Below are 27,431 nucleotides of genomic sequence, written 5' to 3' on the forward strand. Positions count from 1 at the left end.
TTTTCTACTGCTCGTAAATTCTTTATTTATATGTCGTAAACAATAAACTTTCATTTAAATATCGTTTATAAACTATTTCTGGAGTGTTTCATGAATAAATCTTGCATATAGTCTGTGTTTTCATACTTAACACGGTCGTATTTATATGTTTAAGGCATTTTCTGTGGGGTTTCGGACGTGATTTCAAATATTTACCTACAGAGCCTGAAGGCATCGCCAGTTTTCTAACGTCCACAATGGTGACGTTTACCTTATCGTGATGGCGGTAGCCTGGACTATTTTGAATTCCGTCCCGCTTTTCGAAGTTTTACGTTCGGTTTAGTCTGTAAAATGTGTTATTATTCCGGAGAGAACACGAGATAAGTGTGACTCTGTCATGGACTCCGTCGTGGGAGCCGATTTGACGCTCCCGTTGACATCAACGGAAGGTAAACCGGCCTAAATTACATACGATAGCTCGCGAGCTAACGTTATAGCTAGCCCGTTAATCCGAACGACGGTGAATTAGACGGTGTCCTGGTTAGTTACCGCTACACGGGCCCCGACTATTAACTGGAACAACACAGAAACAACTCAAGTTATTACGCATTTGGAGATAACGCTAACGCTATTGTGAAGTTACGTTAGGTGCACTAACGGTTACCTGTAATCAACGTGGATACACAACGTGTTAACCCTTTGTATGTATAGTCTCACAATGAATTGCTTTTGTTTATCTTTTGGGCGTTAACGTTAAATTAGTTCATCTGACATTTGGATAAATCGTCTCAAATAATGTGCATTTAAGTTACGCTTGGTAAGATAGTGGTGCATTACTTAGCTAGCTAGTGGTAAGTTACATTGACTGCTCTTCTAGTTCAGGCTGGTTGTATATCTGCAGCAACTGAATGCATAACCTGATATAACGTCAATTAACGCTGATTAATGGAGAATAGTGTTCTCACTAATGCAAATAATGTGCATTGTCAGCTGAAGTAGCTCAAGGATAAAAAAATAAATATATAAGAGCAATCATTTATACCTAAAAAAAAAAAACGATCATAGTTTTCTTGTAAACCAAGATGCACATTTAAAAAAGAAAAGTAGAAACACTGTGTGGACTACCGGTGGTTTCTCTCCGTTATGAATCACATCCAGCTCATTGCATGTTGCTGCCATTGGGTAACGTTAGGTCGGCTTGTTGACCTGTCAGTTACAGAGTGAAAGAAAGCGGAAATTATCACAGCCCAGTGTGTCTGCGAGGTTCAGACAGAAGCAGCGCACTCTTTGTACAACATGTGGAGTAACATGTCATACTTGTTTTTGCTTTTTGTCCCGCGTGCTATACGTGACATGGGGAGAAGGGTGTGATTGTGGTAGGTGAACTGTGCATTATTAGCTCTGCCTCTTTTTTAACTGCTTTTTTTGTCGTATAGTGTTTGCTGAATGTAGCTAACGTTGGTCTATATAGCTCTTTCTGCTCCACTTGACAGCTAGTTTTAGCATCTATGTGTGTAGGTCTGTAGTGTCCTTGGTTCCTCTCCTTTTGAAATGACCTAGCCCGGCTGTGTCCTGTGTACAAGCGGTCATCCAGGTGGTAAGCGTGCCTCAGTAATCCAAGATGTTAGCTGATATGTGTGGTGTGAATGACTTATTCGGTCATTCTGAAACCTGATTCATTTTACCCTCAAAAGTGTAGAGAAATATGTCTTGGTGCTGTTGGTTGCTTAATTTATTGCTGTTCTTTTTAAAAGCTGTAATATTGATGCTTCCATGTTTTGTAAGCAATATAACAAAGTGAGAAGAAAGAGGAAGTCAGTGTTTACAGCTTCCTTACATGGTTTACACTTGGTGCTGCAGGGGTTACTGCGAATGCAGCAGTTACTCACACTGACAGACGTGGTTTTATGCAATCTATTTTGTGTGTGAGAGTTTAATTTGTGACCGTTTCGATTGAAGTTGTTTTACATGTTCATGTCTGATGTTTTACTCTTATCGTGGCTCTTGTTGTAGAGTGCTTCCTCTCCATTAACACAGGAAGGGTTGCTTAGCATGTGAAACCTCGGCGACGCAACAATGTGTAAACACATTATTACTGATCTTCAGTGTGTTATGGAGGATTATTGTGCTCCTGCTGCGCATATTTCCCATGAGTTATTGTTTACTGCATCACAGGGAATGCATGATCACTTTGACATAACATACTCTTTTTGTTGTTGTTGTTGTTGATCAGTGTCAAAAATTCTGTGATTCAATGTTGTGAAATCCAAAGGGGCTATGTGATTTCAGTTGGCACAGAGTCTTCGTGTCGCCACTGTAATGTGCTGCATTATGGCGCTTTATGTTAGTTATCTTTGTCGTGTTTACTTGGTGTCAAAGCAAAACAAAGATGGGTAAGAGTAGTGTCATTATGGTTTATTGTTGCAGCCTGGCACTGTGGAAATGTTATTGGAAGAATAATATTTATAGTTCCCAGAGTCACAAAAAGTCTATTGAAAAATAATTGAATTGCGACAGAATTGATATAAAGTAATATTCTTCCGACCCATCAAGTTTTCCATAGAAATACAAAACACCAATATCAATGTTGGTGTTTAAAAAAAGAGTCTCAAGTGATGATTACAGCAAAACAATAGCAAGACACTGCGGTCTGAAGTACAAAACTGTCATTTGTACACACATTCATGCAATATTATTATAATCTCTTTATAATTGTATAGTCATTTTTTGTTATTTTTATGATGCAAAAGCACAATCTGCTAAATTCAACATGCAAAGAACATAACACATATCAATGTGTAGACATGAAATATAAACAATTTATGCTGGAAAGAGACCGTTGATCTTCACTGAGGAAAAATATAACAGTGGAAGCTGCTTCCACTGCCAGGGGAGGTATGGGAAGTAGCCTAGTTATGTAATGCTAGAATTATATATTATTAGAAACAAGGTTCAAGGTTGAGCGACATGAGCTTGGACCCAAATAGTTTGTAATTTACCTCCTTAAACCAGAATTGTTAGGAGAAATGTATACTAAAGCTTAACAATTGATAGATTGTGTTTTGGTAGTACAACTCTAGTTCCCTTTGTGTGATCCAGAAGTGTTTTGCTGATGTTTGGTGCATTGTACGGTGTGAGTGACGCCTCTGTCCCATCACTCTTGATGCGTAGCTGATCAGAGCCACAGTAGTCTACTTGTCTACTAAAGAAAAGCCTTCTCGGCTTCACGGTTTCTCTCTCGTCCTGTCTGTGTCCTGAACATGAGAGCTAGCCTGCCACGGGCATATGGTCTTACAGACACCACACACACACACACACACACACACACACACTGAAAGGACGCTCTGCATGTAAATGAAGCAGAGTCATTCTTGAGCTATTTATGGATTGTTCTTGGGGCTCAGTTGAACTGGCCAGCGTGAGTAATGCATAAGCACATTTATGTTTGAAAACCATTAGAATCAGAGTGTGGGTTTGCACTGTGCAATGAGAGAGAGAGAGAGAGAGAGCGGTTTTGAAAATATGAGTCGTCTTCGATGAATGTGGTAAAAACATAACTGATCCCTTTCCCCAAATATTTGTGGTGACTCGGTTGCATCATCGCTAACAAAAATGATTTTGTCCACAGCTGCAGACTGCCAGACTCCATAGATGCTGGAGAATATTCCTCAGATAGCATGACAGGTACAGTAAGACTTTTTCTTTTGTTCTTTCTCTTTGTTTTCCTTCATTGCTCAAGTTCGTCCCCCTTGTGTATTAATTAATGCTGCTGTTGAATCGTTGCCGTGATCACCCACAGTTGTGTTCCCAAAGCCGCGATGAGGGATTAGCTGTATGTTGTTAATTAGCTAATCCTGTTTCTAATTAATTGCCATGCTCTTCTAGTGTGCCAACAATAAACTCGGGGGTGGAACAATGCAGTAAACACATTATTTCTAGATATAGGTCAGCATCTGTGGCTTTCTGTCAAATTGGTCGTGTGGACAAATTCATTCAGGCAAAGGCACACGCGCGTAAACTAGGGCGCCGTTGTTTGCGTACAGATTCATCTGCCAAACTAACAGTCCAAAAAAGATAACAGATACACAATTGTATAAATAAGAGAAAAGCATAAAATCCTCACAAGCTGGAGCCAAGGAATGTTGAATGTTTTTGATTGAAAAAATGGCTGATCGATTGTCAAAATAGTTGGCAATTCGACAATTCTGTGTTTGTGAGCAAACTTAGATATTCTACACTACTACCAATATCAACTGCCCAGCCTAATGTAATGTATAAAGTGAAAGACGTGTTGTGTCTGTGGAGTGTGTTGCTAACTCCAATAGTTAACTGAGTTGTACTGACACTACCTGAGGTCTGAGGTCGGGATCCGAAAATACAACTTTATTTAAATTAAATATATATCGTTCAAGTTGTTTAACTAAGCATCACCAGAAGTTGTCTCACCACTTCTGCTTCTCATTTATCTCTAAAATAAACACATTCCTGAAAGCGGGGAGAGTGAGTTATTCTTGTAAGCAGGGACACTACAGAGAACACCCTCTCTGTGTTTAGTGTTGGCGAATGAGTGAAAGTGTGTCACCGTGTTGTCTTACAGCTCCATCCTTCCCTGACAAGATGTCCCCGAGTAAAGCCCTCGCCATGAAGGACTATGAGAATGTGAGTTACTCGTATCAAGTGACGTGATGAGTTGCTATGTACTGATTTTGTTGTAATGCTCAAATCCAATGTTACGTAATATTTTATGATAATGAGTCATTTTATTTTATTAATGCTATTTCTATTCAAATTGAAACAAAGCGTGTCAGTATAAGGTTATCTATGCACTCATCCTTCCGCCACCACAACAAAAATGGTATTGTGAATTATAAAACCTCATCCTTAGTCTGACTAAAACTAAGCCACACTGACCATTTATGGAGATTTTGTGATGAAGAGTGTGTGTGTGTGTGTGTGTGTAGAAGTAGAATTGAGCTGAAGTATTTCATAATTTGAGTCGAATGCATGCTCACGTTTCTTTTGGCTTGTGCTCGCGTCATGGTCAGAGTTTTACAGAGGGGTTCCCACCTCTTCCTCCTCCCGTTGACAGTCTACCCAACCCCCATTACCAGATGTATGCTGTTCTGAGCCTGCAGCACAATGATGCACAGTCAACTTCACTCACACTCTCAAACACACACACACACACACACGTATAAAGGCCTCCCTTCATTTGAACAATATCCATACACTGGATCCCTTTCTGCTATGTAAACGTGCTTTTCTCCACAGATAAAGTGCGTAGCTGCTGTTTTGATTATGAGTTGTCCTAACCTAATCATTTAATTTAAATAAAGTAAATGCATTAATTTAATTTTTCCTTTTTTAAAATTTGGATTGAGACTTTTTCAATAACATTTTACTTATTGTTCAATTATTTTTCCGTTAATTAATTTGTGCCATCTATCTGCAGCAAATCACAGCTCTGAAGAAAGATAACTTTAACCTGAAGCTGCGCATCTACTTCATGGAGGAGCGCATGCAACAGAAATGTGATGACTCCACTGAGGACATTTTCAAAACGGTGTTGTATTTATTTCTTTCTTATGCACATTCAACTCTTTTGTCTCTTTTAATGCCTTTTTAAGTGTTGTCCGGTCCTTGTTTATAACGGCTATATTGCTGTAAAGTGATGACATTTTACCACTTAGTCATCATATCCATATTACTGATAATCATCAAAAATCTCATTGTGTAAATATTTTGTGAAAGCACCAATATTCAACCCTACAATATCACCGAAATACTGATATTGAGGTTATTTAGTCAAAAATATTGTGATATTTGATTTTCTCCACATTATCCAGCCCCAACTCCGGATGTGCAATTTGTCCTATAACTTAATGTTGTCTGTTTTATAGAATATTGAGCTGAAGGTGGAGTTGCAGTCTATGAAGCGAGACCTAGCAGAGAAACACGAGCTACTCGTGTCCGCATCGTGAGTATCGTTCCCGATATAGAGTCCCAATAAGAAAATCTTAGCTCACAGGAAGATGTCATGGAAGTCCAATGGTTATTTACTACCATCTGATTTACTTTTATTTATTTTTTCAGAAAAGCGTTGGAGAGTCTGGCTGGCCGTGAATCAGGAGAACCCCAGCGCGTGAGAGAGCACGCTCAGAGAGAGATGGCGGCACTTCGAGATGCATTCAACAAGAGAATAGTTGACCTAGAACAGGTGAATGAACACTATTTACTTTCCTATACTTCCTGACAGCAATGCTTTTCGGTTTCATCCCCCTAGGTAGTTGGGGCTAATTGTCATTTTGCCTCAAATTCAGTCTCTGCGAACGGCCGAGGAAGAGGTCGACAAGATGGCTGCCATCGCTGAGCAGGAGAAGCTTAAGAATATTAACATGGAGAAGCAGCTGCACGCCCTGGGTCCACCGAGCACCTTTAACCCCGTCCCTGTCCCCAGCCCAGTCCAAGACCTGCAGCAGGCCCTGCAGGAGAAAGACAAGTAGGGACACATTAGATAAACCAGGCACATGAATATGTTTGTTTTTTACTGTAATAAATGTTTCCAATATGTTTTTGTTGTTGTTGTTTTTTTTTGCCCACACCAGTATCATTGAGCAGCTCAAGATCACATTAAAGAACCAAGAAGCTGTGATCCATCAGAATAAAAGTGCAGATCAAGAGACGGATGCACCATCAGCTGACTGTGTTCAACAGCTGTCTGATCTCATTGCCAAGAAAGATCAGGAACTTCAGGTCAGACTTCTATATGTTTCATTATGTAAATAGTATCTAAAAATATGTTTTAGTCATTTTGTTGCTATGTTTTGAGAGTGCATACAGTATGTATTGACATTATTGACCACTACTAAATACCTGAAACTGTCTTTCAGCACTACTTGCAACATTAAAAGGCATTAAAGTGACTTTCTGTTTCCCAGGCACTGAGGGACGAGCTACATAAAGAGAAGGACAGGACAACACCGGACGATCAGGTTGGTGTTGTGAGCATTTCCTCATTAAAGGGTCTGCTTTTTATACATTCTTCTCCACCTATCCATGTTTTTGAGATCATCTGTGGTTGTCTTGCCCACCGTGAAACTTTTGGTTTGTCCATCATTAGATTTTCATTCTTTCATATTCGGTTTCCAGCAATAGTTTTGCGTCAAACCAAAACTCATTTAAAAGTAATTTAAGCCGCGCCTAAGTGTGACAAAGCCATTCAAACTCAAACCGCTGCCAGACCATAAGATGAACACAGGCTACGTTCTCTATGTTACGGCGCTGTCAACTTAAGAGGATCGTCTGTGTTCTTCCGTTGAACCACAGGAAATGTACTTTGCCGTGCTTTATGACTTGCTCTTTTCCTCTGTGTGCCACCCGGTGCTGTTATTTATTTGTGTACCGTGCTTCAGTGAATAGGAGAAGGACTCCTGTGTGTTGTTGTAGTCTTGGAGATTTAATGGGCTGTCTAATGTTGGTTTCACAACAGGAAGCTCATTATAACTAATTCAATGAAGGATGAGTTTGCTTCGTAGTGACTACAGGTGCTCACTTGTGTTACCTGACTTTAGATTGCTGTTTGTGACCTGTGGCACAGTCTCTCACTTTCCCATAGTTCTTATCTTATGCTAAATGTTGTCACATAGCATCACGCATATCCTAAACATCAAACGTGAACCCCGTTGATTGGGCTGACAGAAAACAGTTATTTGGACGGGCTCCATAGTTTGTCGTCAGGCGTCTGGACTTAAGACTGGATTACCGGGCTGTCTGGAGAGTTTGTCTGAGTTATTTATGTCCATCCTTCTTTATTTCAGAAGGGAAAATGGCGCTCCGTGTGTGTCAGATCTGGGTGAAAACGAATGTGCTGCATCGCGTTGTGCAAAAATATTTTTAAAAAGCTAGAAGATGGGATGTTTTTATGGCCTCTCCAGGATAGATGTGTAATGGAATGTGAAAGCCAGGAAACGCCTCCTCTAATCTTAAAGCGGATATTTTTTTAGATATGCCCGTTGGGCAAGATAGAGTCTACAGGAGGGATTGGCTGCTTCTATCTTCACAAGTCCCCTGGAGAAGCACCTGCATTGGCGACGATCTTCATACCTGATCTGGTATTTAGGAGGAGGTTTTTCTAGAGATGGTCTGACACAGATCAGTGCAGCAGCCCCGGAGGATTTTATCTGATTGAATGTGGGGGAGAGTGGAATAGAGGCGGGAGCAGGGATTATCAAAGGCTTAGGGCTTATGCTGCTCTGCACTCAGTCACTCTCCTCTGTGCTTCACTTGCTAATGGAGTGAGAGAAAAAATGATAGATGGCTATTCCGTGGTTGGCAGGCTGAAGACCATTAAGTCACTGGACAGTTTGTGCGCCAGTGAGAACCCTTTTTGGACTGGTTCTAAGGAGGTGAATCTGGAATCTGAAGACCTGCGGTGCCATGCGGGACCCGTGTCGTATATGTGGTGTCCGTCTGGTGGGCAGCCAGTGTCGCTGGATCTTCAGCTCGTCGGCACAAAGGAAGCTACAAGTCATCATGTCCCACGTGCTGGGCTGGGAGGTGACCCGTGATGGTCAAGGAGAGTTCCTCTGTGGAAAATGTGTGTTCCAGCTGGAGAAGGTGGTGCACTGTGATGTTAACATCAGCCAGCTCCAGGAAAAACACAACAGTCAGATCCAGAAGATGCAGGCGGAGAAAGACCACCTGAGCCAGTGCATCGTCCACATCTACAAGAAAAACAACCCGAGCCTGTACAAGGGTGGCGTGGAGAGCACCAGTTGCAAGACGCTACTCAGGTCCCCCGGAGTGGGCCATCCTGATCGTGAGGCTGTGTGTCGGCTGGCCTCTGAAGGACAGTTGTTCAGGGAGAGTGGAAGGGGTCTCACGGAGAACCGCATGAGAAGGTGTGTGAGTCTGGATCGAATTGTTAGTAAAGGGGCATTTCCAGTGCGGTCGAGTCTCCGGGGCAGCAGGCTGGGATCAGCGACGGGGCTCGATGGCTTTATGAAGAGCTTTGGTCTTCGAGGCACGCGCCACCATTCGCGCAGCATGTACCTTGACCTGGTCCAACGGAAGGGAATTCTGCCTGGACCTGGAGTCAAAAGTCGCTCCACATCCCTGCAGTCCCTCAATAGAGACTTTTCCTCAGACGCCCCTCCGGACCCGCCACCCAAACCGAAACTCAGAGAGCCCAAGGTGTTTGTTGCAAGACACGGTGCCATTGATGACCCAGAAGGAACGGTTCAGGCCAGAGCGCTGCTCCGCAGTTCCTCGAGCAAGCCCTCTGTGATCTCCGACCTCATCCAGCTCCTGCGCTGCATCTCCAAGCAACGTGTCTCTGCCCCTGCAGGGAGCCACATCCCTGTCCTGAAGAGGTTAAACACAGGCCCTCCTAACCCCCGAGCGAAGCACAGACACAAGAGGCCAAATGGAAGTCTCTGCATGATCTGACAGAGGAGTATGATGATGAATACAACCCTGTCAGAGTGGTGGAGGTAGTGCTTTTCAGTAATCCTCGCTGGGCAAAATGTTATCGTACCGCCAATGATCTGGGTCTGGACGGCGGCTTTGCTGCTTAATATTGCTTGTGTTAATACATTTTCCTCTTTTGCAGAGTGACGTGAGGCGAGTGGAGTCCTGCAACAAGCAGCTGTCTGAAGAGCTCACACAAGGCCAAAAGCACCAATGAAAACCTAAATAAAACACTGGAGGAAACCCAGAATCAAAACAAGGTACACGGAGAGGACATTTAACTTTTTTTTTCCAGAATATTTTTGAATTAGATTGAGAGGATTATTTGTGTAATATCACTTCTTTGTTTAAACAGACCCTGCTGGGAAGTTGGAGGAGAAGGAGAATGATCTTAACTCTGAGAAGAAAAATGCTCTGAAGCGAGACAAAACTATCCAAGGGCTTACTCAGGTCTTCAAAGAAAAGGACAAACAGGTACAGGTTCCACTGTTATTTACACCATTTATATTATCATGGTTTATCATAATCGTCTCCAACAAGACTTAAACTGTCTGTGCTCTCACTATTCTGTATTGCACAATGCTCAAGCACCAACTTGTCTGTCTTTCTTGGTTTCACAGATTGCAGAGCTGTGTCGTGAGATTGAGGACAGGGATGATGCTTTGGCCAAGGCTAGAGAGGCAGCGCACAAGGCCCAACTGCAGAAATACCAGGCAAGTTCTGCACTGTTTATAGACCTCTTGACTTTATATGAAAATGTTTATGGATCCTTGTTCAGTGTGTGCCTGTACATTCACACATTATACGTAAGAGGCAGTAATAGTAGTTATAGAATGTTAAAGAAGCAGGAAAGTGAAGTATTTGTAATGAACATCTCATTGATAAATACACATTGCTGAATCTGTAAAGATCAATATTTCATGCATATATATATATATACCCTGCAGGGCGTAGAGGAGCACCAAACTCTATTAATGGCAAAGCAAACAGAGCTCGCACAACTCCAGGGGGAACATCATGCCAAAGTGCTTGAAGGCCAAAAGCTACAGCGCGGCCTCGACAGGAAGGAGCAAGAGCTGGCTGACCTGCGGCAGGCGAAGGACCAGCTGGAGGTGGAACTAGAGGACGTGCAGCAGCAGAAGAAGAAAGGAGACAAGGCCCTGAATGTAAGACGGTGATTGTCGAGCAACATTATTTTTTTTTTTAAATAACACTTGTGTTATCGTCTCCAATCCTAAATCCTCTTTTGTGTGACCATGTTGTCACCCCTCCTCTCCTCCCCAGGATCTGAACAATCAGCTTAAAAAGCTGAGCGGTGAGGTCGGAGACAGAGAAAGTGCTCTCGAGCAGCAGTACCAGGAGCTGCTGGATCAGACCAAAAGAAAGGTGCAGACCCATGAGGTCACCATCCAGCGGCTCACATCCACTCTGTCCGATAAAGAGCAGCAGCTACAGGTGACCCCAAAACATTGAACATATACACACAGATTCCTCCATAAGGTTACATCTTTTTGTGTGTATTAAAGGTTCTCTGTACAACATTCAGACCATTCGTATAGCAGCAAACAACTATTCCCCATGAAAAGATGTAGTGGAGTGATGCAGGTAGTTGCTTTGACATTGTTGTTTTGTTTGTGTTCATCAGGAGTACATAAACATGGTCAGAGACTTTGAGCAGAGCAAAAGTCCAGGAGGAAACGACAGTGTGCTTTCCAAGCTGCGGCACAGGCTGAAAGAAAAGGAGAAGGCTCTGGAGGTGGGCATTTCCTTCCGTGGTATCCTTTCACCACAGCGACGATGACTCGATTCTGACATCGTTCCGTTTGCTCTCTCGCAGGACGCGCTGGACGAGAAGTTTGCTGCCATCGAGGAGAAAGACAATGAGATTCACCAGCTGCAGCTGTCTCTCAGAGAGAAAGAGAGGGACCTGGATAGGCTCAATAACTTGCTCTCTCACAACGAGGAAACCATCAATGTAAGAACGGCATGATTATATTTGATTGGGTAAAATATCCGATACTGAGGACAGAAATGTGCCTTTTCCAGTAATCGGTAATGACATTTTTGGACTTTAATCCGAGGTATCTCTCTCTTCATTCCTCTTTTTCCAGAGTTTTGACAGTCTGATTAAGGAGAAGGATGTGGAGCTGCAGCATCTTGCAAACACACTAAAGAACCTGCAGAGAGCAAAGCAAGATGTAGAAGACAACTTGAACAGATCACTGAGGGAGAAGGACTCCATCATTAGCCAGCTACAGCTCTCCTTGGAGGGCAAGACTAAGGATATGGAGGTGAGTGGCTGTATTTTCAGCCATGTCCATTGAGTCTTTTACCATTCTGACCCAAAAATGTGGGTCTTTTTCTAACTCTGTCAACCTTTTTGTTTGTAGGAAATGTCCGAATCAACGCTGAGCCAGTCGCAGAGTCACACTCGTGACCTTGCGGAACAGATGGGCCAGAGGTTAAAGGTCACAGAGGCTATGCTGGCCGAGACTGTGAAAGCCAGAGAAAGGCTGGTTGCTGACAATGAGAGTGCTGTGGAAGGACTGTTGGCCACAATCAGCAGCAAGGACCAGCTCATCAAGGTCCACATTTAATTATCAAAACCACGTTCACGTTTCAGGGATTACCACATGGGAAAATAGTGATAGAAAATAAAGTAAAGTAGAATTAATTAGGTGTGAACATATGAATTAGAATATATATATGTTTTTTAATGAATTTCAACGTCCTTGCAGGGGAGGCATTAATAACATGCAATGGTTTTTATTTACATTGACAGATCTACAAAAAAGCCATTTGTATGATCATTTGTGGTCAAACCTAACTAACTCATTGATTTCATCGCTCTCCAGGAGTCTGCAGAGCACTACAACCGCATGCTGTCGGAGCGCACTCAGGAGATTCAGCAACTGAGGAAGCAGCTGTCTGACAGGCAGCAGGAGCTTGCCGCTGCTGAGAAGCAGAGCTCCACAACAGCCCAGGAGGGCTATTTGGAGACGGCAGAGCTCCGAGCCCTGCTTGCAGAGAAAGACGGCATCATCAATGTAAGTTCCTCTGGGATACGACAGGCACGCAGCTGGAAAATGTGCTTGACTTAAAGGCCTAACAAGGGGAGGAAATTGAAATTCCCAGGGAGAAAAATACTATAAATAATCCTCATTTCCTCCTGTCTCGTCTTCCAATTGCTTGGTGGCCTCTTTGACAACGTTTAAGGTAACGGTTGTGCGCGATCGAGCGTGCTAACTTGTTGTCTTTCTAAATGTGCAGAAGCTTCTGCAGCGGGGTCAGGAGAGGGACCAGTTACTGGCAGAGGTGAGGCAGAAAGAGGAGCCCGATCACACCCTGGAGCTCAGACAGACGATCCAAATCATGCAGGAGAAGTTGGACGAGAAGGAAGGTGAGGCCTTGTACCGCTTTTTTTAAACCGTCTCGCTGGACATTAAATGTCGATCCTACAATTTTAATTCTATTTTGTCTGCATTGAAGATGTGCTGTCCAGGAAGAGCAGTGAGGATAATATGGAGAATATTCTGCCCTCCAAAAAGACAGTTGTCGTCTTGAAAAAGGAGCTAGCACAGAAAACCGAGGCACTGAATAAAGCACTGAAGAGGGAGAATGAACTGAAGGTCAGTTGGTTGTAAACATCTACTTCGTCCATAAACAGGACAAGTTTATTTACCTTATTTTCTTCTATATCCAGATTTCTTTGGCAGAGCTACAGTCATTGCTTTCCGAACTGGAGGGTCGCAGTGAAGGTCAAGCTGCTAATATTGAGTCTCTGACTTCCACCCTGAAGACCAAAGATGAGATTATCGATGTACGGGTTCCTCGATTCACTCAGTCAAACTCGCACAGCAGCTTTGCACAAAGAGCTTTTCTTCTGAATTCAATGATCAGCCTCTCGTCTAGTAGTTCTCATGTTGTGTTTCTGTGTATGTGAGCAGGTTCTTCACGAGCGCCTCCGTCAGAGAGGGGACAGTCAGGCCGATCATACCCAGGATCAGGTCATTGGCTCTGGCATGGAGAGATCACTCCCAGCTCTCCCTCAGAGAGAGAGAACCATGATCGGTGGCGACAGCCAGCAAGAAGTAAACTAAACGCATTAACAACTTTTCTGCTCAATGAAATGCAAGAAAACAACATGCTCGTACATTAAGACCATTGGCCTTTCATTTTGTGTCTCCCTCAAGGCTTTGTCAAACCTTGTAGCTTTGCAACAGGAACATGATGCTCTGAACAAAGCACTGAGAGCTGAACAGCAGCTCTACTCCAGCCTGGTCCGGACTGTAAAGGAGCAGGACAGGTAACGGTCACGGTAACAAAGAAATCATTGCAACGAGTGAAAACGTGACACTGAGCAATCCGATTCTATTTGCAGCGCCCAGCGTCTCCACGCTCTGCAGCTGGAGCTGACGGCGGTGCAGCTTCTCAGGCAGCAGCTCGAGGAGAGCATCAAAACTAATGAGGAGCTCCGGGACGACTTGGAGAGAGAGATGCACAGAGCCAAACTCAGAGAAGGTGCAGTGCAAACACACTGGGTGGACAACTGAATGAAAGGAAAAATAAAAGGGAGAGAGCATGTTTGTCTTTTAAAGGTTTTAGAAGAGTTAGGAAACTAAAGCTCAGGGAGACACGCATCCATAGGTCCGAGTGAAAACATACAAAAACAAACCGAGGGCTGGGCGACCTAGACAAAGTCTTCTATTTTAATATAGGAAAATCAGAATATATATATATATATATATATATATATATATATATATATATATATATATATATATATATATATATATATAAAACATGTTCCTGGAAAGTCAATAAATAGTCTATATGAAATAACATGGTAAAGCAATAATACAGTAAGACAGAAGTTTGACTACACAGCGGTATTCCTATAAGAAATTTGATTTAGTATGTGCTTGTTTTTATCTATTAAGATGGTGTATTTGTGAATTCCATTGAAAGATGATCAATCATCATGTTGAATTATCGCCCAGCCCTGAACGCACCTGTCTTCTTTGTCCACTGTGTTTACTCTAATAATTTCTCTCCCCCCTTCTTCATCTGTCACTTTACTCGGCATGCACACCTGGTCCTTCCACTCCTCTTCTTTGTGTCCACTGTTCTTTGCATCATCACCTCCTCATTTGCATGTGTGTCGTCCATAATAGAGTTGCTACCTGTGTTCTCTTGTCACTCTTTGAATGTACTCTCTTCACACAGTTCTTTTGGCTTGTCTGTCCTTTTTCTAAAAAAAAGAAAGAAAGAAAAACAACCTGTGAATAAAGGCTGCTGTTGGCCTGTCATCCTGTCTTTCACTTTCAACTGTCTGTCTGCTTGTTTTCACTGTCCCATTAAAGCATTGTTGTCCGTTTGCTCGCGTCATCTCTCTACCAAACCTGCTGGTTATTAACCAGATTTCATCCCATAAGCATGTCATTGTATAACAACTTTAATCGAGGTATGAAAGGTTGTTTGACTGCTATAGAATCACATGTTATCCTACTGCAGAGGAGCTGCCCTGAAATTGTTCCTAATTAAGAATCCATAGTTTTATTTTAGCCCAGTTAGTGACATCCGGATGCACCCTAGACTAATTAAACATGTACACTCAGGTGGTCGTCTAAGCCAATTCACTTGAGCAACTGTCCACATGCATGAGTCTGCATGTCAAGTGCATGCGGTCTGAAGAGAGCCAGGTGTATAAATAGGTCAGCTGTAAGTAACAGGCTGATGGCTCACATCCACACTGAACACACGATAGATGTAGCTGCAGTGTAATTACCACTGAGAAAACCTCCACGTCTTGTTTTTGTTATATATTTATTATAATATTCAGTAGATACATGCTACATATAGACAAACACACATATTTTGTGTGCCCCTTCACACACGACAGCTTTTTGTTAAATTCCTCCACTAGCTTTACCTTATTCAACTTACATGCCAAGATGCATCAAATACAACAGTTTTTCTCAAGCAAGGAAATTAGCTGTGCAATGATGCACTTATGGTATATGTAAGTTTTTACTTTTTGAAAATATATTAATATATTTATTTACTTATTTAACTGCATTACATTTAGTTTGCATTATATTTCAATCAGCAAAGGTTACATTACCGTGAACTAAGAATTTAATTTTAATTTCCTCCAAAGCTGCATGCCATCCGAATGTAAAATATGTGCCTCCTAACTATGAATACAGGCTGTCTGCATTGTTATAGTTGTGAAAAACAATGTCACATAAGCTCACACAGAGTCTTAACTACCAATGAGTCATTGTTGAACAATGTTAAGTTAGAAACGTTCTGACAGTAGAGCACTTGGCTACACAAAAATATACTTTCTTGTCAGATTGTGTGTGTGTGTGTGTGTGTGTAACCCTCTGTGTATCTGTCCAGGTATGGACCTGATTAATCCTAAAGAACTGCAGAGCATGAGGCATCAGCTTGAAGATGCGCAGCGCTGGAACGCCTCTCTGCAGGCTCGCCTTGGAGCCATTCAGAACCGTGGAGGAGGGGTGGGTGGAGCTAATGATGGCGGTAAGATTAGAAAAAATACTTCGATACACGTTTACGCTCCTATTTCAGAGGTTTGGACGATGGGAGTCTTTTTTTTGTTTTGTTTCATGACACTCAAATGTCTTTCAGGTGACACTTTGAGTTTCATCGGGGATCAGACGTCCTACATGAGCATCTGTGTAGGGGAGGGGCCGGGATGACAGCTTGGCTCTACTTTCTGCACAGCAGCTCAGGCAGAAGGTGAAGTCTTTTTTTTCTTCTTTTTTCAAACTAAATAAAAGGTTTTGAAAAAAAGCATTGTTTCTCTGATGAATATAACCGCATATTTTAGCTAGTTGGTCAGATGTGTCACCAAAATACATGCAGACAATCGTGCAGATTGGTTAAAAGATTGTCGGTTTGGGCCCTAGGTGCTGGAGCTGCAGGAGTGTGTCAGCAGACTGCAGACTGTCAACAACGAGCTGCAGGACCGGCTATCGCTATTGGAGAGGTCAGACGCTTATGACGACGAAGACGAAGACGAAGACGTGGCCCGCAGCAGCCCCTTGAAACAGGTTAGACGCTGCAAAATGGAGGAGGCTGTACTTGAAGCCGAGGCACCAAAGTTTACTTCTAAAAGGCCACCTTTCTGTCATTTAATAGCAAATGTTTGTACAGTATGTCCACAAATACTCAGTGAATCATTTCTATTGTCTAACACCCACCTATAATAGCTCCTTTCTAACCCTTTGAACCTACATCTTAACCTTTGCTCTGTCTAGCCTGTTACTAATGTCTGTGTGTTTCTTGTCTTTAGTAGAAGATCCTCCTTTTCTCCTTCACCTTTCCTAATCAGTCCCTGTTTCTTTTGTGTTTGTTATCTCTGTGTCCCCATGCAATGCTCTCTCTCTCTCTCTCTCTCTTTGCCATACCGCATTAGACACGTCATACCATTCAGCTGTTGCTTTTCAGTGTTTTATGGATTCTGTTCCCACGTTTTAAGTTTTCTTTTACCGAGCCATGTGTGTCATACACGCCTTCCATCCCATTACTCTAGCAGCTTGAGAAAACGCAGGAGATGCAGCCTGTGACTCACAGCAACGGGACGAGTCACTCTTGTCAGGATGAAGAAACTCAGACAGACATCAAACTAGGACAGGTATGAAATGCATGATGATTTAATAAATGAATAGCTTTTGTAAAGCAATGTTAATACTATGGGGGATTCCCTTTTTCATGTGACTTTAACCATTATATCTATCCTTTTTTTTAGATGGTATCTGGGAAGCTTTCGGGTGATATAAGTATGGACAGTGGTCTTGGCCAGAGTAGAGAGCATGCTCAGTCTGGCAACAACACCTTGGACACGGGAGAGAGCGGTTCTCGGCAGAGGAACGCGGATGCAACGGCACTTAAATCCCTGCTCACTCATTGTGGGGCCACATCAGTCCTGCACCTGAGGTGGGTCTTTTCTTTGCCAGTGTCCAGATACCACTTCTTATTTTCACTCTAAGAAACTAACAACATTTTCCTCATTGCAGAGAGGAATTGCTCCGACTTAGATCAGAAAATGTGGAGCTGCGAGGTCTCCTGAAAGAACAAAAATCGACCGAATGTAAAGAGAAAGAGAGCACGGACGCCTCGGGAAACAGCAGCGATGGACAGGCGGAATTGAAAAGGAGTGTTGAAACACTGCAGGCCGAGTTAAAAGGTCAGTCTAAGGTCATCGACCTGTTGAAAGAGAAGAGAGAGAAGAACTCTGTGGAGGTGTCCGACGGGGAGGTCCCTGTCACCGCTGAGCTAATGGTCAACGCCACAGAGTGGATGAAGAGTCCGACTAAAGGCCAGTCGAGCAGCAAGTGTACAAAGCAGCACGGGGTACGTTTTGTATTGAGTGTAACGCAACACGTCATTGCTTCCTGCGTCACGTCTAATCGTCAGTGTTTTCAATATCTGTTCCGGCTTGTTTCCGTTGTAGGATGGTGCCAAATCTCGCCTCCCAGTCCCTGTGAGGCTGAGGGTGGAGGCTAGCAGCAGCAGGCAGTCTGACCTTCTCAAAACCGATGCACTTCAGCCCCTTCATTTGGATGCTGTATGCAGGTCAGACCAGCAACTGCATGAAGACTCCACCTCGCCGCCCCAGCACAGCACTTCCCCCTTTTCCATGCTCCCATATGCACATCGTACCGGCAGTCCAGTGGGGTCGGACAAGGGCTCTGAAGCCGGAACAACACCGGATCACACTCAGGCCAACTCTGCCCTTTTCCTTCAGCTGGAGCTTCTCCACCAGGACTGTCAGGAGAAAGAGGCCGTGATCAATAAACTAAGTGAGCAGCTAGCCGATTGGGAAGAGCTCCACGCTCGGCTCCAGGAAAAAGACCGTCTCAATCGCCAGTACGTAGAGGCCTTACAGGCTGCGGAATCCACCATCGCTTACTTGACTGCCTGCAGTCTGGACAGCCAGGGGCGATTTGGGTCGCACACCAGTCCGTGTACAGGTTCTGCCTTAGCGGGTTCCGATTCTGCCATTTACAGCAGATGCACGGAGCTGCAAAAAGCCCTACAGGAGAAGGAGGAGCTCAACAACCAGCTGATAGAGCTTCTGCACATGACGGAGACGGCAATCGGCCAAGGAAGAATTCCAGGATTCAGTGATCTATGTTTGAAGATAGAAACGGCCTTGCAGCAGGTGAACGCATCTTCAAATAGACCGAGCCCCAGAGGTGGCTTTGGAGAGGACTCTATGCAGGAGTTGCAACGACACGCAGATTCTTTGCAGGGGGCTCTGTGGCAGCAGAATATGCTTAATGCAGAGCTGCAGGGAAAACTGAGGGCTGCAGACGCTGCCGCTCGACACGGCTACAACGATGACCCGGGTGGTTCGTGTTCCAGGCAGATGGCAGCAGAATCCCTTAAAGAAAGGGAATCGAAGGAACATCAAAGGGAAATGGGTAGTTGCAATAATGTCAATTTAAATCAGGAGATGGCCGTAGTTCTGATGCACTGCCTTGGTGCAGCAGAGTCTGCTGTTGCCTCTCTGGCAGCACACTGTGCAAATGCCAGCTCCTCGGCTTCTGGTAGATCATCACAGACCAGTTCTGAGTTCCTGATGAATTTAGACAAACTTCAGAGAGCCTGCAAGAGAGGCAGGAGTCGGGAGAACCCGCCAAATCTAGCAGCAGTCAGTGCGCTGCTTCATCTGGAACAGACGGACGACTTCACCAAGAGCTCCATAGCAACCTCTGCCGCCTCTTCGAGGTCTTTGGCGATCACCATCAGAGGGTCTCCGATCTCCAGGCTTCCGTACAAGAAGAGAAGGGCCCGCAGAGAGGAGAGCGAGGTCCACAGGACAGTGCTGGACGCCAACGGATTACCACCGAGTGTCCAGGTTGAGCTGGAGACCCTCCACAAGGCATTGAGGGAGAAGAGGAAAGCGTGTAAAAGCCTGGAGGAGAAACTGGCCACTGCTCTCACCTCCCGGAAACCGCACGGAAAGGTAAAAGCGCAACGCCGAGCTTCAAGCATTTGAATTCAAACGTCTTAATCATTTAGTGATTCTGTAAAAGCACGAATGTGTTACTCCAAATTGATCACGAACACCATGAAGGAGAGAATACAACATACTGTACCCGTTCAATGTTTTCTTCCTAACCCGACACGTATATATTGCCCCCAATGCCAGCTCTGGAGCGGGATGACAAAGGCGTGCAGGTGGATTTTCAGGACCTGGGTTACGAAACCAGTGGCAAGAGTGAGAACGATAGGGAAGAGAGCAGTAGCACAGGTAGACGGCTTTTAGACAGACGATGCATGTCTGTCTGCTGAGTGCACACTAATCTCAACTGTGGTTAGATGCTTAGATTTCTGATTTGTCTGCATGAGGAGTGAACAAGGGCAACTGTAACACTCTGTCTCCTATCTTGAGAAATGTCTCTGTTTGGGTCTCTTAACTACTCTTTCTACTACTTGGTATTTCTCTGCACTATTCCCAAAATTTGAATCCACTGTCAATATGTTGCATTGACGAATTCTTGCATGTTTCCACTCTGACGTTTGGGAATGTCTTTCGAGCACTCATTAACCTCTCTCACTTATAGTTCTTGTCTTATTTCACAGTCCGGCTGTATCTTCAAATTATTTATTTCCTCACATGGCACGATCACCCCCTTTTTCTTTTTTTTTTTTTTTTTTTTGTTTCCCTCAACCTGCAATGTTCCCCTGCTCTCTCGTTGATTTTGTTTCTGTGTACATTGTGTCGCCAGATCTAGAGGTTGGCGTGAACCCTAGTCGCGGTGCTTCTAGCCTGCCTTTCCAACGCGAGCAGGCCACCTTCTCCTCTACTGAAAACCTGGACTCCACTTCCAGCACCCCGTACCCGAGTTCCCCAGCTCTCAGCTCAGCCAAGGTATTCAACTTAAACCCCTCCCCTAAACCATTATCATTCGCTCTTCGCTCAGCAGTGGAATACTCAACATGTTGAACAGTACATGACTGTAGGGAGAGAGATACTTTAAATTGGAGGCTGGTGTCTCTTTTTTGGCCTTTCCAAGAACTATCAAGTACACATTTAAGGCCCCATTTACATGATTCTGGCTTTCAAAATATTCAGCTAGAAAACATTCAAGTCAGCCAGGCAGTGCTTTAAATCAACTCATGGAGCTATTGGTTTAAACTGCTATTTGAATAGTCTTAATGCTGTTTCCAGGTCAGTCTGAAAAGCCTGCAGGTCTATGACGAGTACGGCGTTTCTAAGGACCCTCTGCAGCTTCAGGGAGAAGTCCGAGAGCTGAAGGTGCAGCTGGAAAACCAGACCGAAACTCATCCTCCAGATGCAAAGTCTTCTGCGTAGGAGCTCTCTCTCCAGTGACCTCGTTGCCAACGCCTCCGATCCCTCAACCGTCAAGGGTCAGGAAGGGACGCGGCGGGAGGATCACACCCAAGATGGGAGCTACGGAAGTGGGCAGCTGAGGGAGAAAAAGGAGGGCGAGCACCAGGCTGCTAAAACGAGCTCTCTGACTCTGGAACTGGAAAGAGAAATCACACTGAACAGAAGCATGAGTGAACAAACCCGCAGCCGCTCCGTCTCACCTGCAAGGTCAACGGTCTCTCTCAATGCATAATCAATATTATACTATTTTGACAGTGAGCGACAGCTGCACAGTCATTTTTGAAAAATCCCATCTTGACTCACGCTGTCAACTTTGTTGTTTTTTGTCCGGACGTCTCCACAGACTGGACTCCTTGGTGCAGTCGCAGGCCAGGGAGCTGTCGCAACTGAGGCAGCAGATCAAGGAAGCCGCCGGCTCGGAGCCCTGCAGCGCCGGCAGCTGGAAGAGCTGAGCAAGGCCTTTAAGGAGCTGCTGCAGGCCGGCGAAGTCGACTACTACATGGGAGAGGCGGTGAGAGAGCAGCTGGACAAGAGCCTGAGCATTCTGGACCGGCTCGAAGGACGGCTGGACAAAGGTAGCGGCTGCAATGATCTTAAATGCATCAGTTTTGGGGGAAATATAGCTAATCAGAATCAACATGCATTTGTGCAGAAATGTCTTTGTGCTTCGACAAAGAGGCAGAGAGAGATGAAAAGAGCAGCCAGTCGTAACTGATCTTTACGGACAGGTCCTTGACAGCATCTTCTCCCTCTGTGGTAGGAGAGTCTCGGCTGGTTAATGAGGACGTGGTGGCCCTGGATCTGTCTCGGAGGTGCGTCTCAAACTCTCACACTGCACTTGCTTATTGACAATGTCTTATTAAATGTTTATTTGTGGTGAAAACCAAGTAATGTGTCGTATTTACATTGTTCCAGTTAATGTTAGGTTACTGGGATACTTGTACTGACACTTCAATGCCACGCTTCAAGGAATAGTTTGACATTTTGGGAAAAAGACGCCTTATTCACTTTCTGGTGGAGAGTTAGTTGAGAAGACTGATGTTAGTCCCATAAATATCAGGAGCCACAGGAGGAAAACGTAAGCAAAGAAAACAGTACAGCACATAACCCTCTTAAACTGAGAAAGGTATGACTCAGTTTTTGCAGGAATTAACTAATTATTAATTAATTAAACAAACGTGCCATCAGTTGTGTGTTCTGATTAAGCGATTTTTAAAGTTAATGAGACCCGTCGGACATCTTTCCCTTGGTCTGTTTTGTGGGATTTATTTAGGTCATATTGTCCATGGTACTGTTTGAGATTTGAGGGATGTTAGCGGCGCTGTTTGTCGCATGACCCTTTAAAAGACCCCCCAACCCCACACACACACACACACACACACACACACACCACCACCTCCACCCAGCCAATTGCCTTTGACCCCAGGCGGTGCGTGTGTTGTTGGTTTTGAATAGTGTCCTGCTGTTGACCTAATTTTGTCATTGACAGCCAAAACATTAATGTTACACTGACCCCTAACTGGGTCACGTGAAGAGGGGAACACACATAAATAGATGAACATTGACATGTAGTTAATCCGTATGTATAATCCAGAAAGCAATTTAAGATTTGTATAAAGCATAAATGTGTGTGTGTGTGTGTGTGTGTGTATATATGTATGTATGTATGTGTGTGTTTATATATATATGTGTGTGTGTGTGTGTGTGTGGTGTGTGTGTGTGTGTGTGTGTATGTGTGTGTATGTGTGTGTGTGTGTGTGTGTATGTATGTATGTATGTATGTATGTATGTATTTATATATGTATGTATTTATTTATTTATATAATACATTTTTATATATATTTATTTATATAATTAATTTCTATATTTATTTATTTATATAATTAATTTCTATATTTATTTATTTATATAATTATTTATTATATATATTTATATATATACTTAAATAATCAGAAAAGTGCACTTTTCCCTTATGTTTTGATGGAGAATAATAGTAAATTTGTTGCATCTTGTGGTTTAAATTTTTGGGGATTTATAGTCAACTTTTCAACAGCACCCTTGTATCATCAGATTATAAATTAAAGTGGCTTAATCTCTATTATTACTGCTGTGGAAGTCTTGGGGAGCCTCAGCAGGCATCACAGCCGTCACAGCTGTCCTGTGAAGGAGAGCATGAGCGATCCTCCTGATGCTCGGCTAGAATCCAGCAGGAGATGGATGACCTGCGTGTGGCGCTAGAGGGCGAGAGAGAGCTGCTGCAGCAGCACGTCGGCTTCCTCGTCCAGCAGAACCTCACGCTGGCAGAGTGCACCAGGGAGCAGCTGGACCTGTGAGCGGGCTTCATCCCGACAGACCATTTGCTGTGAATTTTTCATATTTTCCAGCTGTGTGTCCTCTGGAGTCTTAGTTTTCTGTCTCTTTTCCGGGTGCTGTGTTGTTATCCTCCCTGTTCTACATTGTTTTCGCTCTCCCCAAACGCCCAGCGAGATGACGTGACGGTTTAAATTCAGCTGTTGCATCCTCTGGGGGGCGACAAAGTGACCCAACATAACGACATCTTCCCCTCCTCCTCCCAGGTTGACCAAAGAGCTGCAGGAGAAGAACCGTCTGATCCAGAGCCTGCAGAGTCCGTTCAGAGGCAAAGGGCCCAGCAGCCAACACAGCTCCCACTCAGACCTGTACCCTTCAGACGGGACCGCCTCCTCCTGCCGAAGCAGCCCGACCAGCGGAGATCAAGCCGACGGTAAGCTCAACGATTATGTTCACATGAGCTCGCCGATTTCTAGATGTAATGTTATACATTAAATACAATTATTTCTTTGTGGTTAGGCGCAAAAGTTAAGACATGCTGTGCCCCGTCAGGAATAGTGTACTAGACTGTTTGGTTATTTATTAAACCTCCACTAAGATCAGCGTGATACCTTTTTTAAAATGTATATGTTGAGATTACATTAGTTCTTGTCCACGGACCGGGCCGTGACCGGTCTAGTTTCAGCCTGTAATGGGACTTATTTTCCATTCCGATCCACTCTGTTGCAGTGAGGCGTCCCGCAGGACAAAGCATGCCATCCAAGGGCCAGAGCAGGTGTCCACTTTCAATCCACCTGCACTCACAGTTGCATATTCAGTGCCACCTATCCGGTTCAATCTTCAAATTGTGTTTCCCGGTGAAAAGAGACAGTGAAGGCTATTACTGAGACAGTGAAGCATGTGTATGGATATGGATATGGATATGTGAGAGGTCCTGCAGACACCCAACTACACATTTTCCTTTCTGCTACGTCACTGTATCGTTGACGAACCGCCAACTTTAGAAGGTTGGGACAATAAACTATCAATAATTTAAGGATTTAATAATGAGTTATTGGTGAAAGCCTCTCACACAAACATTATGTAAAAAGTAAAGAGGAAAAAAAAATACCCTGTAGATCACAAGAAATAAGGACTATATGTATTTTTAATCTATTTATCTGTTGTCTCCCTGTCCATGTTTAGGCCAGCGACGCCCTTCTGATTGGACGGGAGCGGATTGTCCCTCCTGTAGGAGGAGCTCAAGAGGACGGTGTGTCCGGTCCCGCTGCCAGCAGACTGCAGGACCTGCAGCGGGAGAACGGGCGTCTTCAGGACCAGCTGATGGGCAGCGAGGATCTCAACGCCACCCTGCGAAGTGAACTGGACCTGCATCGCTCAATTATGGCCCAGAGCAGCTCCCACCATCAGGAGCAGGATCACGGCCAGGACCGGGACCTGGACGGATCAGGTCCTCGGACTCCGTCTCAAAGATGTGACGGAGACATCGGCTCACAGAAGAATGCTGCCGAACAGCCTCGCACTATGAACTCAGGTAAACATGCGGCGTCATCGTAGTTTTGACCCATGCTGGAGACTAAAAGTCAGGATATTTTGAAAATTCCTTTCATAATCTGTCTCTTGTAAAGGAAGTTTATGGAAGTGCGATACTAAATCGTCTTTAAGTGCCCCCTTTAATGTGCATGTGTGCGTCCGTCAGACTTGCTGGCAGAACATCTGCAGGAGATCCGCGTGCTGCGACAGCGCCTGGAAGAGAGCATCCAAACCAACGACCGGCTCAGGCAGCAGCTGGAGAAGAGACTCGCAGAGGTGGAGAAGGATCCAGGTACACGCCTGAAAGCATCAGTGCATGTGATGTTTAGGATACTTTGGTTGTAAAATACTGTAGAAAAAGCCCTTTATTCAAAGCACTTATTTGCTGACTTGTGTGTGTGTGTGTGTGTGTGCCCGCCCGTATATGTTCAGCAGCCACCAACATCTTCATCCATGGCAACGAGGAGCAGGGTCAGCTGGCCAATGAGGTGCGATTCCTCTGGGGACAAAACCAGGTCCTGAAGGACCAGCTCAGCCTGATGTCTAAAGGTAAGAAACGACATCCCTTTAACCTATCAGAACACGTCGTTTCAGTCAATAGACCAATAAATACTTTTCCGTGTACCCATTTGACTGACGTCTTCCATCACCGACTCTGTGCTTAAAACCTTAAACTTTTACCTTTTTACTCGCTCAACTTTTCACCAACTCAACTAAAATGTGTTTTATTCTCCCCCAGACAAGCAGAAGGAGCGCGAGAAGCTGCGGGAGGCTCTGGCCAGGCGGACGGCCAAACTGGAGCAGAGCAGGAGGGAGGTGAAGCCACGACGCAAGAAAACCACCAACTGCACGAGAGGCTGGAGCACAGCGGCCAAGAGAACTCCCAGCTGCAGCAGTCTGTGCACAGGTACACACACACACACGCACACACACACTTCTTCTCCTTGCAGTGCACATACTATCGTTCCTACTCTTCTTCATGCAACCTGAAACCACACAAGGCCACTAATTACCATCCTAAAGAGCCATTATTTCATACTGTTTGTACAACTCGGAAACATGATAGTCCATCATTTGTAGGCTCATCCTTGAACACATGAATGCGTACATACCATAATGATGGTATGTGACCTCTTGCCCCCCGGGGCTTACTGACACAGATGAGTGAGGCTGACACCCGAAACCTGGAGTTGCTTCTGTTGGCAGGTCTCTTCTCCTCTCCCTTTCCCTCCTGTGTGTGTGTGTGTGTGTGTGTGTGTGTGTGTGTGTGTGTGTGTGTGTGTGCGCACGTGCACTATATTCACAAGACTCTTTTTTTTGAATATTTTTTTTTTAGGGATTTTACTACTGAAACATATTTGTTGTTTCTATTTGTCAAATGGACTGAGGACAGTTTAGAAATGTAAAAGATTAAAGAAAAATATGGGCAAAATAATAATGGTTGCACTTAAGATAGTTTGAGTTTCGTTTAGGAAGCACGGTGACGGAGCGGTACGACGTGTTGCATATCTCATGGTATTTGTATTAACCACCAGGATGACAAACATGTTTTTATTAAATCTTATGGTCAACCATTTGTTTTACAATAAAAAGCAAACTGATGGAGCCCTGCATTGTAGAGATCCTCCTCTCTATTCCCTCTTAGTAGATAAATATGATCTTAATGTATTTTGGTGTGTGTGTGTGTGTGTGGATGCTTGCAGGTTGCAGTGTGACGTGAAGCTGCAGATGCAGCAGCTGTCTGACTCGCAGCATCTTCTGCAGTCACTGCGGGTGGAGCTACAAGTTTATGAGAAGATCAAGACTGAAGCTCACAAACAAAACGGTACTTTTTTAATGAGTTACTGTACGTAGTTAAATAGTTATCGGGTGAGACAAAGTGTGACTAAACAACAATTAGAAATAAAGAATTCAGAGACGTCGTTGATAATAATTTGTCCTTCCAAGTTCTACTTTGTATTATAAACTATAAATAAGTTTACATGAAGTTTTGGGGTGCTGACATGATAGACATGATTTAAAAAGATTGTCTAATCGCAGAAAGGTCAACACTGAAACAAAGCGACATCATTTTCTTTAGTTGAGAGTCTGCAGAAAGCGAAGATAACGACTCGATAGACTATTATGTAACAGACTAGAGAATGCTGCGTGACTAATGAGTTCCTCCGCCTCAGCAGAAGGCAGCGAGGCGACCCGGGAGCCCGTTCTCCGGCACCGTGGACCTGAGTGAGCTGCTGTTGGAGATCAGACACCTGAGGCTGCAGCTGGAGCGGAGCATCCAGACCAACACGGCACTGCGACAGAGACTGGAGGAGCAGCTGCCTCAGAGGACCCAACCGCTCTGACACCATCAACATCAACTACCTGCTGTCCTCTTCCAGGTAAACACACGAGGCCCCCCGGCGCCTCACGCGCGCTAATCACCGGCAGACGAGAGAATCGGGTCACATCGGTTTGGGTTTTTGCACTCGTCTTAGATGAAGGAGGCCGGTCACCGGGTCGCCGAAGGCTGCGATGCTCTCCGTCACTCGTTTCAGAGTCGCGACGAACACACCGGTGTCCTCCCCGGTAGGGAAAACCTCATCAGAATCGGCATCACGTTAAATCATATCAATAAATACGAGTGTCGAATGACGACGGGTATTTCATCTTTTCAGATGAGAAATGTCGCGCTCCCTCGGAGGTGGTCGGCGGCTCGTTCAGCAGCAGCTCCGGCGACAGCGTCAACAGCGCCCCCTCTCGCCTGGTG

The 27,431-nt window shown here is 44.4% G+C and overlaps 1 protein-coding gene across 1 annotated transcript in view; it reads left to right on the forward strand.

Annotated features, from left to right (window-relative positions):
• Positions 1-235: 235 nt before the first annotated feature.
• cdk5rap2 (CDK5 regulatory subunit associated protein 2) overlaps positions 236-27,431 on the forward strand; it is a 30,096-nt gene continuing 2,900 nt past the window's right edge. Inside the window, 60 exon segments of the mRNA XM_034546289.1 lie at positions 236-404; positions 407-428; positions 3,608-3,663; positions 4,577-4,638; positions 5,432-5,542; positions 5,880-5,956; positions 6,073-6,196; positions 6,300-6,478; positions 6,585-6,732; positions 6,918-6,971; positions 9,590-9,646; positions 9,648-9,707; positions 9,803-9,806; positions 9,809-9,921; positions 10,068-10,160; positions 10,395-10,613; positions 10,732-10,902; positions 11,093-11,203; positions 11,285-11,422; positions 11,559-11,738; positions 11,838-12,032; positions 12,303-12,494; positions 12,718-12,847; positions 12,937-13,076; positions 13,151-13,267; positions 13,395-13,538; positions 13,641-13,753; positions 13,829-13,968; positions 15,853-15,993; positions 16,102-16,160; positions 16,162-16,212; positions 16,383-16,526; positions 17,009-17,110; positions 17,225-17,412; positions 17,493-17,829; positions 17,930-19,082; positions 19,085-19,272; positions 19,274-19,424; positions 19,427-19,447; positions 19,634-19,735; positions 20,214-20,356; positions 20,657-20,764; positions 20,766-21,046; positions 21,183-21,244; positions 21,247-21,414; positions 21,600-21,651; positions 23,416-23,582; positions 24,335-24,369; positions 24,371-24,683; positions 24,849-24,974; positions 25,115-25,231; positions 25,422-25,496; positions 25,499-25,589; positions 26,386-26,507; positions 26,857-26,882; positions 26,884-27,003; positions 27,005-27,060; positions 27,158-27,185; positions 27,187-27,250; positions 27,340-27,430. Coding sequence (XP_034402180.1) covers positions 377-404; positions 407-428; positions 3,608-3,663; positions 4,577-4,638; positions 5,432-5,542; positions 5,880-5,956; positions 6,073-6,196; positions 6,300-6,478; positions 6,585-6,732; positions 6,918-6,971; positions 9,590-9,646; positions 9,648-9,707; positions 9,803-9,806; positions 9,809-9,921; positions 10,068-10,160; positions 10,395-10,613; positions 10,732-10,902; positions 11,093-11,203; positions 11,285-11,422; positions 11,559-11,738; positions 11,838-12,032; positions 12,303-12,494; positions 12,718-12,847; positions 12,937-13,076; positions 13,151-13,267; positions 13,395-13,538; positions 13,641-13,753; positions 13,829-13,968; positions 15,853-15,993; positions 16,102-16,160; positions 16,162-16,212; positions 16,383-16,526; positions 17,009-17,110; positions 17,225-17,412; positions 17,493-17,829; positions 17,930-19,082; positions 19,085-19,272; positions 19,274-19,424; positions 19,427-19,447; positions 19,634-19,735; positions 20,214-20,356; positions 20,657-20,764; positions 20,766-21,046; positions 21,183-21,244; positions 21,247-21,414; positions 21,600-21,651; positions 23,416-23,582; positions 24,335-24,369; positions 24,371-24,683; positions 24,849-24,974; positions 25,115-25,231; positions 25,422-25,496; positions 25,499-25,589; positions 26,386-26,507; positions 26,857-26,882; positions 26,884-27,003; positions 27,005-27,060; positions 27,158-27,185; positions 27,187-27,250; positions 27,340-27,430 — 8,060 coding nt within the window. The 5' untranslated portion in view covers positions 236-376.

This window comes from Cyclopterus lumpus, chromosome 12 (assembly GCF_009769545.1).
Source record: "Cyclopterus lumpus isolate fCycLum1 chromosome 12, fCycLum1.pri, whole genome shotgun sequence".
NCBI lineage: Eukaryota > Metazoa > Chordata > Actinopteri > Perciformes > Cyclopteridae > Cyclopterus > Cyclopterus lumpus.